At 36.4% G+C, this 14836-nt stretch overlaps 2 protein-coding genes across 10 annotated transcripts in view; one reads left to right on the plus strand and one right to left on the minus strand.

Annotated features, from left to right (window-relative positions):
* LOC134741302 (mucin-17-like) overlaps window positions 1-6529 on the minus strand; it is a 137894-nt gene extending 131365 nt beyond the window's left edge. For 2 of the 9 annotated variants that reach the window (XM_063674037.1, XM_063674039.1), the window contains exon 1: window positions 6089-6525. The gene's annotated coding sequence lies outside the window, so the exon portion shown is untranslated. Of the gene's footprint in view, window positions 1-6088 lie in introns of all 9 variants that reach the window. The other 7 variants (XM_063674034.1, XM_063674038.1, XM_063674036.1 and 4 more) reach the window with 7 other exon arrangements.
* Window positions 6530-9449: 2920 nt separating this feature from the next.
* The window catches only part of LOC134741310 (cytochrome P450 4d2-like), a 46438-nt gene continuing 41051 nt past the window's right edge, over window positions 9450-14836 (plus strand). The window contains exons 1-3 of the mRNA XM_063674058.1: window positions 9450-9640; window positions 11452-11558; window positions 14029-14119. Coding sequence (XP_063530128.1) covers window positions 9490-9640; window positions 11452-11558; window positions 14029-14119 — 349 coding nt within the window. The 5' untranslated portion in view covers window positions 9450-9489. The remainder of the gene's footprint in view (window positions 9641-11451; window positions 11559-14028; window positions 14120-14836) is intronic.

The following is a 14836-nucleotide window of genomic DNA, read 5'->3' on the forward strand; positions in this document are numbered from 1 at the left end:
AAAGATTAGGTACTGCGTGACAAACAAACCGATCAAGAGAGTCGGAAGGTAAAAATAAAACGAAACCAACACACACTTGGCCAGGAGGAGTATTCTGATTGTTATAACAAGTTAAGAATTTGATCTGAATTTATCATGGATCAAAGTGCCATTTGTTCAACCAAAAGCATTACTTTTGACACTGACAAGATCATATCCTTAGAATACCAGATCAAATTTATAGCTGTGTAATCAGGTAATCACCGCCAGTTTTTTTACTTGGACCGCCAACCGGGACAGTCTGTATTAAAAATAAAATTCGATTTGCATCGATAGCAAGGCCACGGCAGTAAAACGTGAATATAATTTAATGTGTATTAATATACTTTCTCTTCCTGCGCGTTTTTTGCTTACTACTTATAAGAAATGGAGACCAACGAAAAGTTTAATATGTACATAAGTAGTGGGGAAGAGTCACACGAACCTAGCCGCCGCCATACAATCTAAGAAATGACCATTCATTTACATTAAATTTAAGTATATGACTACTTTTAAAACGGTTGTGTTAAATTTTAAATCTTTGTCTTACACTAGTACTAGCACCCAAAAAAAAGGATGTATAGTTTTTTTGGTCCTTATTTACTGCCAATTTGGTTTGACCAATAATACATGGAGACTGTATAAAGGAGCCAAATCTCTATGTATGAAAAGTGTCCATCAAAAAACAGTAATTAGGCGGCGCCACCATACACCGAAATATTACCAAAAACAACCTACGTAATTTGGTCGGGTTATTTGTTGCCTTCTATGGTTCATGTTATACTCATGTCCCAGAGCCTAACTAGCGCCACCGGAGAGATTAGGAACTATTATTTAAAGCTTAACGCGGTCACTTTTACAACAATTCTGCCATAAGAGATTGCGATCCTTTCTATACCATCCATACAACAATAATTTAGTATGACTAGTAGTATGAGAACGTCGTAATGTCAGTGTGTGAGTGATCAGCCCATGATCAGCCTTATATTATAATTATGACATGACATTTCAAAAACAGAAATAAAAGACCTTCTGAAATAACATTAAACCAAGTAACATGAACAAGTTTGGGAACAAATCAAATTATTTTATTAAATATTTTGATTTGTGTTTTTAAGTAGTCACACTACTATATATATATAAATTATAAATTAGATGTCATATATTAAAGAAAAAGTGACGAAGCCCTACAGTGGTGAAGGCCGGATTCAAACCGGCGTCTTTAGCTATCGCGGCTAACGCCATGAACCCCTAGGCCACCTCGCCACCGCGGTACCCGTCCGAATTTCTCGAATATATGCCATCTTAGTAAGACTAGGCGTCTTTGACCAACTCTAAGGGCAAGCAGTGCACGCTTGCACCTCCTACACGAATACACGAATCATGTCAAACGAAGGGGTATACATACAATAAATTGTGTTTAAATATTTTCCATAATGTCAATATCCAAGCAGGAAAATGGGGACTACATTTGTAGGTATGGAGAAGCGGACGTCGCGAAAAGAACGCGCTTAAAAAAAAGCGAGGAATAAGGAATATTACGCGAAACTCTGCGTAGAGGGCGCCACTGGCACAATCTGAGGGTCTATCCCGAAACAAGAAAATCGAAATTTCGTTATCTAACATCTGTGTCAAGCGATAGAGAGGCATATAGCGAAATTTCGGATTCGCGTTTCCCGGTAGGTCCTCTGGAAACAAACCGCCTTGATGCCACAATGTCATATTTTATTATCTCTGAAAACTTGTCAACAAATTGTTAAAGGTACAGTATGTACAAGTTACTCTATGGTTTACAGTTTACTAAAGGGGCTAATGCTGCACTCTGGTGGAAGAACATTGCAGTCGTACCCCCCTATTGAGAACCTTCGAAATCTCGAAGTCGGTTAAATGCATTAGAAGCCAGAGAACTCCAAGGGGGTCACCGACCTTAATGTGTAGAATTACGAAGCTATTAAACAATTTTCATAATGATCGCGAAACGCACGCGCATCGCAACACGCACGGCTACTGCGGACGACGAGATTCTTAATTGATATTACCGTCAACCGAGGTGAATAGGGATGGCTGGGGTGAATAGGGACAAAACCAAAAATGTGCTTCACCTGACAATTTACCCACCAGATTTGTAATTTATTTTTTGTGGGTAAAGAATACCCACAAAAATTGTATCATACAAAATCTACTATAATTTACAATCGAATGATACAATTTGTGTAGTTATTTTTGAAGAAATTGTCGGGTAAATCATATTTTAAGTTTTAACCCTATGGGGTGATAGGGGCCATACCTATTCACCCCAGTTGACGTTATTTATTTATTTACTGGCGCAAAACAGTCTTTGCCTGACATAGGCCTTCGACATTCTGCAAAAAGGAGAGTCGTTTCTGGTGCAAAGGCTGTCCATTGCCATACAGCATGGTAATGCCGCGAGCATTATGGGCACTTTTGCACCGGAAGCGACAAGGAACGGTCTTGACTAGTTACAGTATGTAATTATTTGTAATATTGTTGTAATTAATATATCAATTTTTTTATTGACTTAAACTTTATTGCAGAAACAAAGATAAATATAACAAATTGCGGACTTAATGCCAAAGGGCATTCTCTAGGCAAAGGGACTATATACATTCAAACAAAAAATAATTTTCCAAGTCGGTTCAGAAATGACGGAGTTCTGACGTAACATACATACAAAAAAATAAAAATACGGTAGAATTGATAACCTTCCTCCTTTTTTGAAGTTGGTTAAAAAGATTAAGCTAATACTCATGTAACTCCTCTGCTGCTTAACATTAGGCGGGCCGTATGCTTGTTTGCCACCGACGTAGTATAAAAAAAAACAAGTATATTATGAATAGTGGCAAAGCGTAACGCAGATTTTGAATGGCTTTGACCGGAGCTGATTTTTGAATCTTTTTAGATGTCACAATCACGCAAAAACTGCAAAAAGGGGTTTGGCCACACCAGCTCGTAAAGGCTGTCTTCATTCTCCAAAAACTGCAGAGAAAGTTGCATTTTATCCACAAATGGTAAATTAATTTTCACTTTAAGCTGCCTTCTCAAACAAGGGTACTTCGCTGCTTAAAAACAGTGAGCAAAATGCGATTTTGCAAATTTTTTACCAATCACATTTTTTTTAAGAGCGGGAAATTGTGTGTTGGGTAATTTTCAAAGCAGCGGGTTTTTTTTTATGATGAATAGGCAGGCGTTTGACCACGATCCCACCTGATGGTAAGTGATGATGTGATCTACGGTGGAGCACGCTTACCTATGAGATACCTATTAACTCTTGCCTTGAAGAGCTCCAAATTGTACTCATGCGGAAACACAGACTCGGGCAGGGCGTTCCACTCCTTGGCAGATTTTATTGAATATCAGTCACATGGACCGTTTTTCGAAGTCAAAAATGTACCGAGAGTTTCATTTGTAGATTTCGTTGCTGGTTCAGTAACCATAGAGATTCAGATTCTTAAATTAAAATAATGTGAAATGGCGAAACTAGAAATATATACATATTAAAATATGTTAAGCCATATTTGTAGTAGGTAAACTGTTGACGCAAGCAATAGAATTGGACCTAAACGGCAAATAAAGGAAACAGCTACTAGGTCAGATGGCTCGATTAGCTCACAGTATTGAGAACTAATAACCAGTTTATAGTAAATATAGTAATAGACATGCAACCAAATAGTAGCAAATTTAAGGCCGCGTATCCTATTTATAGCCGCTCACACCACACGTCAAAACATTAAGATAAATGCAATTAGAGTCTGTTCGGAAAGAGAAGTGTCGTGGAAATTGGGCCCCATACATTCCACAACTCTTCTCTTTCCGAACAGAGTCTATGATTTGACAAAGATCAGAATAGGGTTGTTTGTAGTTAAATATATAGAAAAAGCGACCCGCCCCGGCTTCGCACGGGTTACACAAAACCTTTACAAATTATACACTAAACCTTCCTCAAGAATTACTCTATTGATAGGTGAAAACCGCATCAAAATCCGTTGCGGAGTTTTAAAGATCTAAGCATACATAAGGACAGACATACAGCGGAAGCGACTTTGTTTTATAATGTAGTGATGAGCAATTTATTACAATAAATTGGAAACTTAAAAATATATGGGATTAATAAAATATACAAGATGACAAATTCACAATATTTTTTTTTAACTTTCAAAAAGGAATATAAAATGGTACCATTTGATTCCTTACATTTTATTTAAAAAAAAAATTACGAGAGACAACCCTACGTGCCAAAAGTATTCTTTTGACGGGCTTTCAACAACTGTCATTATATTAAAGGATTTGCCACACTGGTTGCGTTCTGCGGGCAGCGGTCAGGTCAAACCCGCATTATGTATGAACAACATTGACAGCAACCTTTGAAGTTGAAGTTTGACCTGACCGCTGCCCGCAGAACGCATCCAGTGTGGCAAAACCTTAAAAGTTATTCATATATTCGTTAAGGTACATAAAGGTAGAACTTAATACTACACACTACACGTAGAATAATGAAATATTCAATAAACCACTCCCCAGAGCACTACAATTCTCCAGAAATCTATAACAAGTTCCACTTACTTTATAAAACAAAAGACATCAACGCGCCTCCAAGGCGATTCTGCACTTTGTTTCTGCGGGACTTGGATTTCCAATAGATGTGTGGGTGTTTTGAACACCTGTATTCATGTATTGTATAGCAATTGTTGTTGATTGTACGTGATAGATAAATACAATTACAATTTGCGACAGATGAAATGGAATGTTTTAATTTAAACGGTCGCCGGCTTCGAGTTATGTCGCACTTTCAATTTTATTAACTGGTTTTTGTACTCACTGTTATCTATATAGTACCTAAACGCGTCATAATTGTTTACCTATTAAAAGTGTATATCTTGTTATAATAAAACAGTTCCTTTAGGTACTTAGACACTAACAGACAACGCACAATTTGAAACATATATTTTTCAAATGTTGTACAACTCCACTATTAATAGTAGATTGTGTCACAAGGGAGCAAAATGACGTATTTACGGCGAGGGCGTACATTGAATCCTGAAAGAAGCGAAGGATTCTATAATTGAATCCTGAGCGTAGCGAGGGATTCTAAAATAGAATCCTGAGCGTAGTGAGGTATTTAAGTGTTAACGCCCAAGGTGGAAATAATTTTGCTACGACACATACCGTTTTTTACATCACCTATGAGGAAATTGTTGTGTTCCAAAATGTTATGTAACCTAAAAAAATGTATGCAAAAAAGAAAAAAAAAATGTCTTGAAACAGAAAAGTGCCACTTTGATCCCTCCTAGCAGGGAAAAAAAGTGTCATTAAGATCCCTCCTAGCGGGGAAGAAAAGGTCCTTTTTCGAATAGGTGGTGTGGAAAGGATATTTTACACATAAGGGGGTAAATATGGGGTTGAAAGTTTTCAACAAATTATACGCAAACCATGTTGCGGGCGAGGCGTGTGCTAATTTATAATTATAATTATTTGTAAATCTGTTATCACGAAGTGTTATCGATTTCTATTAATTTTTAGCCGCCCAGACAACAAAACTTGGCACGAGAAATGAAATTTTGGCTTGTCATAATAATTATTCCGTTTTTTTAGATTAGAACGTAATGGGAGACCTTTTTATAGGCCTCTGGGCGGCTACAAAATAAAATTAGCTACAAACGGTTTATTATAGGAGGTTCCAGGATTATTCGACCTAGGTTACATTCTTGGGAAATAATAATTTTGTGTGACGAAAAACTCAAGACAGCGTCTTTGTTATTTTTTTTATATTTCGAGCTTTTTATTTAATACGGAGGATTTTTCGAGAGAAGAAGACAATGTAGATAACTCACAACGCGAGCGTATCTCAGTTCCTGGATAATAACCAGTTTTAATACAACTTGTTACAATTAATGTTGTAAAGCATTTCACGTTGCAAATTTACCCGTCGTGACTGCGGCCACACTCATGGCCGAGACTTTAGAAAGCGAAAGACACCAGAAAATTTATCATTGAGTAACAACACCGCCACTTAAAGATACTTACCGTATTACCTATTTAATTATGCATCTACTCACCTTTATAGTATTTTTTTTAAATTCTTGATGTATTAAAAGCACTGATAAATATTAAGTGGAATTCACCATTGTTCACTTTCAGGCAGATTAGTCACGATCACTGTCAATTAAAAAAAACTTCGTCACACGTTCCCGCCAAAAATCAAAAGCGCGTTCGAAAACCGAGGAAAATAAATTCCTGTAAAGCGTTCCATTTCAAAGGTTCCGATGTCAACGGCCGCGATTTGGACACTGGCAGGTCAGTTTTGGCTGAACGCGCGAGTGCGCTTGGAATAAAAAAAGGTGTTCGAACGTTCGAAGTTTGAATCGTGGCGGGAAGTGCGTACCTTGGGAGCGTGGAGAGCGTACGCTAAGACGTGCGGGTTTCGACTGCCTGTGGTCAGTCGCGACGTTCTCTGCTTGCCCACTCTAGCATGTGTTGAATGTTAATCCTTTCAGCTAGCTGCTAGCTTATCTAGACCCGCCGCAATCACTCACACAACCTATTTCTTTGCGCTTTATGAAATGTCATATATACGCTAAAGGGGTCATTTCGTTTTGGACACTAAAACTAGTGTATTAGTCTTACATTTGCGTTACAAAACAAGATAGGATCATTCGTAACTGTTTCAGGATTTCATAATTTTTTCACCGTGTTCCTTTGTTTTTCAGAGCATTTTCACGTAATCGTATTTTAAATACAGATTTTTGCAAGTTTTACAACCAAGTATTGTGCAGAAATGTTGACGCTAAGCGCTAAGCTAAAATACGCGAATTGCAGTGAGTTTGCGAAAACTATTTTAGCAAAAAAAGTTTCCATTGCGCTATGATAGTAAAACAATTACGGAGCTGGTGAACGTACGGTCAATGATATCGGATAAAATCTTGTCATTTTAACAATAAATAACATTTGTACTAGGGTGGTATAAAAAACCGGTCAAGTGCGAGTCGGGTTCGTGCTAGAAGGGTTCCGTACCATTACGCAAAAAAAACGGCAAAAAAATCACTATTGACTGGTAGAGAATGCCTTTTGGCATCAAGTCCGCAATTTGTACATTTTTCTTTTTTTTGTGCAATAAAGTTTAAATAAATAAATAAAATAAAGGAATTAGAGTTAGACCAAGAAAATTCTGCAACGATTTTGATAGCACACGCAGTAATGCCGAATTTTACCTTCCCATGCAAACGGAGTTTCGTTCTTATTTTAAAACGACGCGTTGGATTGTAATGAAACTTTGCACATAAAATGACATAAGGTATATCTAGGTCTGTAATTAGTTTATATAACTCTAGTATACACCCGTACACTTAACTATGTTCGCCGTTTCGCTATCTGAAGGTTGTCTGGAAGAGATCGCTGTTTAGCGATAAGACCGCCTGTTGTAACCTACGCCGTTAAATTCCAATGTATTCTCTGTAACCTTTATTTTGTAGTGTGCAATAAAGTATTTTATTATTATTATTATTATTATATAAAAGAAACGAAATAGAGCAAAAACAAGTTTTGTATGAAACACTTAAATTCGCTGTAGGTGTTTTTTATATGGTATATGAAGCTACATAAACTAATTACAGGCCTAGATTTACCTTATCCTATTGTAAGTACAAAGTTTCAGAGCAATCTAGCTAGTCGTTTTAAAATGAGAGCGTAACTACGTTTGTATGGAGAACCGAGCTTTTTTTTTTCTAAATCCTCGCTTTCAGTACGGGCGGCCTACAACTATTATTACTTTGTTTCTGTTTTACATTTACATAAATATTGATTCATCATCATCATCATCATCATGTCAGCCGATAGACGTCCACTGCTGGACATAGGCCTCCCCCAAGGCTCGCCACTCCGACCGATCCTGTGCCGCTCGCAACCACCGAATTCCCGCGACCTTCACCAGGTCGTCGCTCCATCTCGTTGGAGGCCTACCGTTGAAATATTGATTACTGAATATAAAATATTGATTAAATATATATTTATATAAATATATAATATATATAAGTACGATCTATTTATGTATTATTAAATTTCTTTAGTGTGTTTATTATTTTTGTGATAAAAATTTTCGAACGATGTTTTTGTTGTTGGAGAACCGAGCTTGCCGGGGACTTACTTAATACACAATATACTATTAATGCCTAAAGGGGCCCACTGACTATCAGTCCGCCGGACGATATCGGCCTGTCAGTTAGAACAACTATTTGATAGTTCCGAACAACTGACAGGCTGATATCGTCCGGCGAACTGATAGTCAGTGGGCCCCTTAAGTTGAATAAAGACCTATGACAACAGCTGATGTTTTATTGCTAATCACGTTTTTTAGGCGCTGCTCTTGATTAAATACCGAATCTCGACTTAATATGTCCTAGTTTCGGAGCAAATAGGCTGTGACAGACGGACAGGCATCATGGTCGAAATCATACAAAAATAATAAATACGAATAAAAAAAATCATTTATCCATATGTATGTACATTTTTCGGTATTTTATACATTTTTATTTTAAGTTTTAATCGCGTGTCGATAGATGGCAGTAAATTTACTATGGCTACAAAATTTATTATGACAGTAAAGTACCGCTCTATCTTATAATTATATTCTCTTTGACATTTAATGAGGTTTTTTTTTATTTATTGTTTAATGAGGTAAACACACAGTGTTGCCAGATCGTCCCAAATAGGACGATTTTCCGTCCTTTTTAATGTCACACCACACCGTCCCTTTGTCGTCCCTTCCGAACTACCGTCCCTTCCAAACTACCGTCCCTTTGGGCATCGAGCGTCCAGTATAAAATATTTTGAAAATCTACCGAAATACCGTCAATCGACGGTAAATATCGAGTACCTAAATACCGTTTGCCTATGTATTTGTCTATACATCGATCATTTGTCTGTTTTGAAGAAGCCTGATGTACTAACAACACACTAGCTTTGACAGTTTTGACCATTTGCATTGATCGCAGATACACAAATTATGATAAAAATGTTCCAAGTTTGTTTTCGTCCCATTGTGATAACGACCGCCCTGTTTAGGGTTCCGTACCCAAAGAGTAAAAACGGGACCCTATTACTAAGATTCCGCTGTCTGTCTGTCTGTGCGTCCGTCTGTCACCAGGCTGTATCTCATGAACCGTGATAGCTAGACAGTTGAAATTTTCATAGATGATATATTTCTGTTGCCGCTATAACAACAAATACTAAAAACAGAATAAAATAAATATTTAAGTGGGGCTCCCATACAACAAACGTGTTTTATTTGCCGTTTTTTGCGTAATGGTACGAAACCCTTAGTGCGCGAGTCCGACTCGCACTTGGCCGGTTTTTCAGATAACACATCGTCCGAAACTGGGGAACACGCTGGTAACATTGGCACAGTGGCAGCTGCTCATCACACTTGTTCCCGGGCGCACGCTGCGCTGTTCATTTAAAATGATTTTGTTGCTGTTGTTGTGCGCGCTCGTTTTATTTGTTGTTGCTTCGTGGATTTACTTCCTTACCGATGTGAGGAAGTATAATGTCCCTGGACCCACTCCGTATCCTGTTGTTGGGAATGGGAATTTGTTCCTGTGCGATTCTAATAGTAAGTTGTATTTTTATATTTTATGTGGATTATTAACATACACATATAAGGTGGGCAGATTAAGTCCGTATTACCCTGGACACGTCGCGCTTCAAGATACCAAATGGCGGGACACCATCAAAGAGAAGCTGATTCCACGGGGATTTCACGACCCTCAGCAATGAGGAGTAGGATTAACATAGAATATAATAGAATTAGAATAGAATTTCATTTAATCAAGTAGGATTTTACAATCTCTTCTCATACACCGGGGTTTGTGCTGCCAGAATGGGATTGTTTTTTATTAAATACTTACCTACCTACCTACCTACTTTTATTAAATAATTAAAAATAGGTAGTGTTTCCGTTAGTGAAAAACATCCCGCACCTAAAACCCCGGAGTATGATTGTTAAATAGTGGATTGTTAACCAAGGGATGAGGCGCTCATTCTGCCGAGGTTGTTTGTCCAATAGTCCAAGGCTAAAATGATGCCTTACACCCGAGTTAAACACTCTACTTTTCATTTCGAATACGAGGAAAGAAAAAGCCATCTGTTTTTTTTTAAAACATGACTAAGTACATTTTTATAGTATGTCTTGAGGGTACTTTTAATTAGCAATTTAGGCAAAAGTACTGTTATTTATGGAGTGGGGAGTTAAATATCAGAATGGAAATTCTATAACAAATTCATTTAAACCCGAATTTCAATTGCTTATTGTAAAAAAATAAAAAAATCGTACTTGAAACGTAAAATGCAGACACGTATCATTTTCTGCACACCTTTTAGAACAACAATGACCCTTTCAGAGCATGAGGAATGAAAATAAATTAATATCCTAGGTTATATTTTTAAACTCCAGATAATAACCGCTGCTTTTAATACGGTATTTACGTATACCTACAACGTTCCAAAATAAATCATTTTAAATAGGGTAGTTGACACATGTTGAATTTTTGGGCGCGCAAAGTTGTGTAGACAGAGCGCTGTCTACACAACTTTGACACCCACCCGCTATCTTCAGTCACCCGTGAACATGATGCATGTAACTGCGTCGAAATATCGGGAGCTCACAAATAATACAAAAGGTAATCACGGTCTATATCCCGGTCAATATAAGTCTAGTGAAACTAACCGTGAATCATTCAAAACTCTAATATATGGGAATGATAAAAAAATACAAGACCTCAAAATTTCGAAAAAAACAATACATCTATTTAAAAAAATAATTATATATAATTAAGACGATGGGTCCCATGCAGACATTTGATCCTCAAAACAAACCTGTTCGACTGATACCATTAAAAAAAATTGCCAACTACCCCATTGAAGAAAATATCGGTATTTCCTATTTTCAATGTGAACTCAATTAGGTATATAGATTGTTTTACTAACAACTCGAAATATAGCTATAATTAAAGGTTTAATGGTGTTACTTGATTTGCCAAAAATAAATTTTAAATTGCGTCCCATTATTATTAGTACCTTTCATAGATGTAAAATGTAAAACTTTAATATAAATGGCAAAAAATGTAAATAATAAAACTGACAACCTAACCTAATATTTCAACATAATATATTTGACTTTAATTGAATGTGATTAATAATTACGTTAACAAAAAAAAATTGATGATAGACACGTGATTAAAAATAATGGCTCCTCTACACGATGGCCCAGCGTAGGCCAGTCCAAGGGACGCATTTATGCGTTAGAGTTTATGCAAGTGATATTGCTATCTCATCCCACCGCATAGCTGCGTCCCTTAGACTGGCCCACGCTGGGCCATCGTGTAGAGGGTTTGTTTATGTACATTTCACCATTTTTTATTGCAGAGTTTTTGGGAATTCTAACCGATTTGGCGGTACAATATAAAGATGCTTATCGCATATACATCATGTCAGAGAGATATATTGTATTGTCACACCCAAAATACATCGAGGTAAGTGTAAATACATCAGTAGGTACCTAAACTGTTAGCGTTAATGGAATTTTAATTTTATTTATCCACATTTTAATTGATTCCGTTATGTTACAAAAATTACGCAAACGAATGACTTATTTTATTGTTGTATATATTAAACCTACCATTTTTTTCCGCAAACGTTATTTCACTCTTAATTCTGAATATCATTGAAATTATCGTTAGCGTCATACTCGTGAACGGGTGCTGTTTGTGGAGACCGGTCTGTTTAAGCTTACACGGGCTTCATTTTACCTGTGTAACTTTACTTTTGAGTGGCACTTCATTCGGTTCTTGTCTGTTTGTCTGATTTAATATCTTGTCTTTTTATTAATTATATAACAATTCAAGTCTTGGAGACCCTTTACATCTCTGGATAATTTGATGATCTTTTTTATTATTATATACATTTTATCTCTGACACCTAGAGACTTTTACATCTCTAAACAATTTTAGTACTTCTGTTATTTGTATAGTTTTTATTAGTTTTCTTTTTCTTGTGTAATTTGACATTTATACTTATGTAATTGTTTTTTGTAATTTTGGATTAATTTTATTGTTTGTAAAAATTGACATGTAAAAGTGCCCCTGTGGCCTATTTGCTGAATAAATGTTTGATGTTTTATTTCTATGTAATCGGGAAATAGATTGTAATAATAATGTGAGACGGAATTATGAGCGATTTACTAACTTAAATAAGTTCGTTAGGTGACGACAATAATAATTAACCAAAATCACCCTTTTTTTTGTTACTTGTATACTGTTTATTATGGCTCTGAACTTGTGCTAGTGACAAGTTGTTGTTATTGATGATGAATGTTAAAGCAATTAGGCGTTTCAATGGGGTCATATATTAATTACGTCACACGAATTTCTATGTTGTTTGACCCCCCTTGTCACAATTGGTCACATTTGGCAAACTCCTCCTGGTGTGACGTCACATTTATGGCAATTTTGTTTTTAACTAAATAGACAATTCGAATTAGGTATTATTAATATTTTTTCAAAATATTTTTTGAATAGACAAATATTATTACTAATATTTGTATATTATTACTAATATTATTACTAATATTTGTATATTATTTTATAACATAAAATCGATTAGGAAAGAAAATTTAACTAATAAAAACGATTATCGTTCCAAAAACTCGTGATTTAAGTTTACAACGAATTAAAAAAAAATAGGTTACTGATGAAGTTAGTGACGTCACAAAGTTTGTAACTCCCCTCCCCCTTGTCAAAACATGTCACATTTTCTTGACCCCCTTCCTCCCCCTAAACTTGTGATGTAATTAATGGATGATCCCAATGCGCCAGATGCGCGATGCGCCTCTTAGGGCCACTTGCACCATCCAGGGTTGGCCACTAACTCGGAGTTAACAGTTAACACAGAATTAAATTGTACTGTTAGCTCCGGGTTTAACCTTTTAACCCCAAATTAGTGGTTAACCCTGCCTGGTTTTATTGCAGACCGTGGTACATAGTGTGTTAGTATAGGTACAATTAATATTTACATGTAGGTAACATAGGTAATTAAATTATGTCCAATGGTGGACTGTTAGCAGTATGTAATTGATGCCATATTTGTAAGTTGAGTACAATCACAATAGGAAGAATATTCATTTTCATTACAGATATGCATTCTTAATTTAAGATCTGACATTGGTTGGGTATTTTGGTATTTCGCGAAACGCATGTCTTTTCTCCATGTTCAAAGTGAGGAGGTTCTCTTTAAGCCAGGAGGAAACCAGCCTGAGGCCTTTGTTTACTATTCATAAAAACTTGTTATTTAGCCTATTTATTGCATTGCATTAACAATGATTTTATTATTTGTTTTACAAGCTCACATAATTACTTTCGGTTGCCTTCATAACGATCGAGACAACATAATTAATGCACCTTAATCACGTCCTATTGTATGCAATTTATACCATAAACTACCTGGTGCAATGTTGCGAGGTAGCATGACCAACTTGCTTGCTTATGCTTGCTTGTATATAGAGCATTTTCTATGAAAAGGGACCTTATTGTCGATGGCGCTTACGCCGCACAGCGTCGCGTGGCATTGTATTTATATCGTAGCATCGTTTGTAATGGCGTAAACGCCACCGACAATAAGGTCCCTTTTTATAGAAAAACCACATATTTGTATAGGTACCTACACTAAATATACAATGTGCTCCCCGATAGGTTTAAAGAAAAAAAAATTGGTATATGAGTTGTCGAGAACGTTTGTATGGAAAAATTACCTACATATATTCTCTCTCGCTACGCTCGTGGGTCAATTCGGGTATCAATATTACCACGGCCCCTTGTAACACAAATAACTATTAATGTATTACCTATGCTTAAACACTGTTTAGTTAGGCTTTTTTGTATGTGATTCAACAATTAGACTAAGCCCATCGAGAGTGGTTTTTTTAATTTTAAAATTGATATTTTTCAGCAACTGATATCAAGCACAGAAATAATAACCAAAGGAATATCCTACAACTTCCTGCGGCCCTGGCTAGGGGATGGCCTCTTAACATCTACAGGTATTAACATTAACACCCTAAGTCAAAAAGTTTTGTTATCAAAAAAAATCTTCTATATTTTCCTAACCAGAATAGGATACCGAATATGCCTTTAAACGGATCCCACTATTTTTATTACATCCTGTATATTATTATTCATGCACTGTCCGTGCGCGAATTCCGTGCACGGCTGAGGAATGTTAGGAATGTTGGGCGTCATGTGAGACTCATGACAGTGGTGTCATTTTGTACGTACGGGCGCGGCGCACACCCCCCCCCCACTTCCTCGACCTCCAAATGCACGGAATTGGCGCGCGGACATTAAGTATGACTCAGTTACAATTTCTATATATTTTGGAGATTATCTTAAGAGTCCCCGGCAAGCTCGGCTAAATTTCACCTTCCTATACAAACGGAGTTTCGTTCTCATTTTAAAACTACGTGTTGCATTGTAATGAAACTGTGTACCTACAATGTCAAAGTATATCTAGGTCTGTAATTAGTTTATATAGCTCTAGTATATCAAATAAATGAAATATAGTAAAAACAAGTTTTGTATGAACAATTTAAATTCGCTGTATTTTTTAACTATTGTATCTGAACCTACATAAACTAATTACAGACCTAGATATACCTTAACCTATTGTAAGTAAAAAGTTTCAGAACAATCTAGCTAGTAGTTTAAAAATGAGAGCGTTATTACGTTTGTATTGAGAACCGAGCTTGCCGGGGACTCTA

This window comes from Cydia strobilella, chromosome 5, assembly GCF_947568885.1.
Source record: "Cydia strobilella chromosome 5, ilCydStro3.1, whole genome shotgun sequence".
Taxonomy (NCBI): domain Eukaryota; kingdom Metazoa; phylum Arthropoda; class Insecta; order Lepidoptera; family Tortricidae; genus Cydia; species Cydia strobilella.